Source organism: Arachis ipaensis, chromosome B04, assembly GCF_000816755.2.
Source record: "Arachis ipaensis cultivar K30076 chromosome B04, Araip1.1, whole genome shotgun sequence".
Taxonomy (NCBI): Eukaryota; Viridiplantae; Streptophyta; class Magnoliopsida; order Fabales; family Fabaceae; genus Arachis; species Arachis ipaensis.
The window spans coordinates 1341575-1345845 of record NC_029788.2 but is presented as its reverse complement, the minus strand read 5'-3'; the positions used below and the strand labels follow the sequence as shown (position 1 = coordinate 1345845).

At 33.2% G+C, this 4271-nt stretch overlaps 1 protein-coding gene and 1 pseudogene across 1 annotated transcript; both read left to right on the top strand.

The window, feature by feature from the left end:
* LOC107635812 (glutathione S-transferase T2-like) lies at nt 975–1757 on the top strand. The gene is made up of 2 exons (XM_016339376.1): nt 975–1137; nt 1279–1757. Exons 1-2 carry the CDS (start codon nt 975–977, stop codon nt 1755–1757), a joined length of 642 nt encoding a protein of 213 aa, XP_016194862.1.
* LOC107635813 lies at nt 2092–3411 on the top strand (annotated as a pseudogene).

Sequence of the window (4271 nt, the reverse complement as noted above, 5' to 3'; positions counted from 1 at the left end):
ATTTATATTAATTATTTAAATAATAATTAAATCATAATTAATTTATTAATAATTATAATAATTAATTAGATTATATAATTAATTTTTATTTAATTAATAATTTATATTAATTATTTATGTCATAATTAATATTGAATATTGTTTATATTATTATATTAAATTAGCCGTTGTAAAACTAGCCGTTGGAAACTAGCCGTTACTATGTTACTGTTATTATTAATAAATTAATATTTTGTTACTCTATATATATCAGTTAGATACACTTCTATTCTCACACTTTCTACTACTCTTCTTCATCTTCTTCCAAGTTTACGAAATCAAAGCTCTGGTAATATTATTTTTTGTTCGAAAAAATAGATCCAAACCAACTCAACTCTTTCTTCAATTACTTACAAAATTTTTCTCAAATTCCAAATACCCAACCATCTCAAACCTCAAACTCTCAAGTTCTAAATCAAAATTTCACACTACCAAATACATTTCAAAATCCAAATATACAAAATATTTCTAATTTCAATTTTCAAGCTCCTTGTAATAATCAATTTCCTATATTTCAACCGCAAAATCAAAATTCACAAATACCACATTTTCCATTTTATTCCATATTTAACTCCTCCATTGGAAATGTTAGTCCAACTTTCTTGCCGTTTCCAACTCAATTTAGTGCATCAAGAAATAACTCATATGGTGTTGATGGCTCTTCTAACCCATCCTCTCATACTCCTATACAATCTAGTCCAAATTTACAATATTCAGATTTTGCCAACCCTCGTGGATTAGATGCTATCAACCTCAATGATGATGATATTGAAGATCGGAAGCAAGATAGTATTCAACACTGGCAGTGGAAAGAGGATGAGATGTTGATCAGTGCATAGTTAAATGTTTCAACTGACCCTATAGTTGGTACCGATCAAAAGGGAGAAATATTTTGGAGTCGAATTCATAGCTACTGTGTAGAATTTTGCTCCGACATGACAAGGGAGGTAGTTGCATATAAGAAACGATGGTATAAGATCAACAAGACTGTTGCACAATTTGCTGGTTGCTACGATCAAGCTAGTCGAAACATAAGAAGTGGTTCGAACGCTGATGATATAAAGGAGTTTGCCTATAACCTTTATTCCACAAATTATGGTAAAAAATTCACTTTTGAGAGGCATTGGAACATGCTTCGGTTGGAGAAAAAATGGAGAAGTCAACTACCTACATAGAATGGTGGCTCAAAGAGAACCAAGGTTAGTGTAACTGGAGCATACTCATCCTCATCAAACCCAGAAACACCGTTGGCTGACGAACTCGGTGTGGACTCTTCCGTTCGCCCACAAGGATCAAATAAGAGCAAGCGAAAAGGTAAGGGAAAAGCACAAATGTCTGAAGATTTTAGCGAAAAGAAATCATCGGTGGTTAAAAAGTTATCTCTCATGGAAGATATTAAGAATGTTAGAGAAAAGGAACTAATGGATAGAGAAAAAGAAAGAGAAGAGGAGAGGGAACATAGAGCAAAGATTATGGCAATCAAAGAGAAGGAGTTACAAATTCAAGCGGCAATGAAAGAACAAGAATTACAAGCTCATAGGTATATTAAAGAAATGGAGATAAATGCAAAAGAAAGGGAAATGGAAAGGATGGCCAAGGAAAGGGAAAGGAAAATGGATATGCAAATACTTAATGCTGACACGTCTACAATGAGTGAAAAACGACGAGCTCTTCATGAGATTGCATGTGAGAAAATAATCGCCAAGTGGTTTACTTAATGGTTCCTTGTATTCGTAGAGTTATGTAGTATGTTCTTATTTTTATTGCGTATTACTGGTATGTGATGTAGTTTATTTTATTTATTTCTGATGTAATTTTTTAAATTAGTCAATATTATTGTGCCATTATTGTTCATGAAAGTAACCGTTGCAAAAGTAGCCGTTAAGTAGCCGTTGCAAAACTAGCCATTAAGTAGCCGTTGTAAAACTAGCCGTTGAGGAGTAGGTACTTATTGCAGACACACTTATAAATATCAACTATCAATGACTCTGCAACTCCACTTCAACTATTGTTTCTCACCTCGAAAGAGAACTAAAAATTACATTTCTAGATATGGCTAGAAATTTTGATGATATATTTAATGAGGCTTTATATGGCAAAAGAAGACGGCAAGATAACACAATCATAGATAATTGGATCGATGAGTGTTTACTCGAAGATTCAAAAGAAGAAGATATCGATAGAAGCTCTATCCCAACTCCTCGTAGATGGATTAACAGAGATCGAGAAGCAGGACATGATCGCCTTTTCCAAGATTACTTTGCAGATGAACCGGTGTATAATGCTGACATTTTCTGACGGAGATTTCGAATGAGAAGACATGTGTTCCTTCGGATAGTAGACGCTCTCTCAAACGTCTATCCGTATTTCCAACAGAGGGTTGATGCAAATGGAAGAAAAGGCTTGTCACAACTCCAAAAATGTACCGCTGTGATACGGATGTTAGCATATGGCGTAGCAGCTGATGCTGTTGATGATTATGTGTGCATAGGCGAGAGCACTACAATCGAATGCTTGGAAAAATTTGTTGAAGGTGTCATTTCGGTGTTCGAGGATGAATACTTGCGAAAACCAAATCCAAATGATGTACGACGCCTGCTACAAATGGCAGAGGGTCGTGACTTTCCTGGCATGTTGGGTAGCATTGACTGCATGCATTGGCAATGGAAAAATTGTCCAAAGACGTGGAAAGATATGTACATGAGTGGTTATCGTGGGGTTGCAACCATAGTACTTGAGGTTGTAGCATCTTCAGACCTTTGGATATGGCATGCATTCTTTGGAGTTTCTGGTTCAAATAACGATATCAATGTGTTAGATCGTTCTCCAGTGTTCGATGATATTCTAAATGACTGTGCTCCAGAGGTAAATTATACTATTAATGGTAATAATTATACCATGGGATACTATTTAGTAGATGATATTTATCCTGAATGGGCCACATTTGTCAAATCAATCTCAAAGCCACAAGGAGAGAAATGCAAGTTATTTGCACAATACCAAGAAGGGCAAAGAAAAGTTGTGGAGCGAGCATTCGGAGTGTTGCAAGCACGCTTTGCAATTATACGTGGTCTAGCTCGCTTTTGGGAAAAGAAGAAGCTTGCCAACATAATGAGAGCTTGTATTATATTACATAATATGATTGTTGAGGATGAAAGAGACACTTATGCAGAAAATTTTGCTCAAGGCTTAGAGTATGATGATGTCGAAAATGGCTTATCACAACCTCAGCTGGGAGAAGAAGATTTTGCACCATACCATCAATTTCTCCAAAGAAATGCCCAACTTCAAAATAGGCAGCAACATAGACAATTGAAAGAGGACTTGATTGAACACATGTGGCAATTTCACAATGCTTATCGTCAACTATAGAGCTTAATTATGTTTTTCTTTGTATTAAGTAATTTTACAAATTAGTGTAACCTCGAATTATATATTGTGTATTATTGTTATATATGAATTTATTTAATATTAATATCTTTTAATAGTGAGTTATTTTTAAATTTATAAATTTAAATAATATTATTGAAAAAAATCAATTACATTAATTTTAAGTATTTTAATTAATTAATTAAGTGAGACCACAAAATGGACTAAAGTTAGTTCCTTCTAATGGAGAATAGAGAGATGCTTTGAGTTCCTATTTACTGTTTATGACGCAAAAGCTGATGTGGAGTTACTTTTTATAACAAGTGAGCCACAAATAGAAACTGAGATGAGTTTTCTATTGGAGATGGTTTAACTTATTGTACGGATACAATGAAAACCACTAAACTATAATATTATTAACTAGTCTTTTAAGGTCCAGCTTCAAATTTCTCCACAATAGACAATTTCTATTTTCTTATTTTGCTACCGAACATATTATTTTATTTTGCATCTCCAAATTGCTAGAGTGCCATAGCCGCATAGAAATAATATGGGTCAGAGGCTATTACACTAGAGATAACAAATGGATTTTGTCCCCAATGATAAGGTATTTGAGTTTACATACATACATACATGAATTCCGTTAGAAAATTAATGGGGTATTTATACAAATCGTATTGAGAAAAAGGGGTGAGTGAGAAAAGTAGTTTATTTGTTTTCAAAACCGACAGTAATCCTAATATTTGATTTAAATTTTAAATTAAAAATTATTTAAAATTAATTAATTGCTTATAATTTAATTTTAACTTCAAATTAATTTCATATACATTATCTTTTCGTACTTTTTCTACATACATATATTG

Bases quoted from the DNA above. Each gene is read 5' to 3' on its own strand.
- LOC107635812 (XM_016339376.1), top strand. From the start codon at position 975: ATGACAAGGGAGGTAGTTGCATATAAGAAACGATGGTATAAGATCAAC. The intron at 1,138-1,278 runs GTAAAAAATTCA...CATCAAACCCAG, and splicing joins CCTTTATTCCACAAATTATG to AAACACCGTTGGCTGACGAA.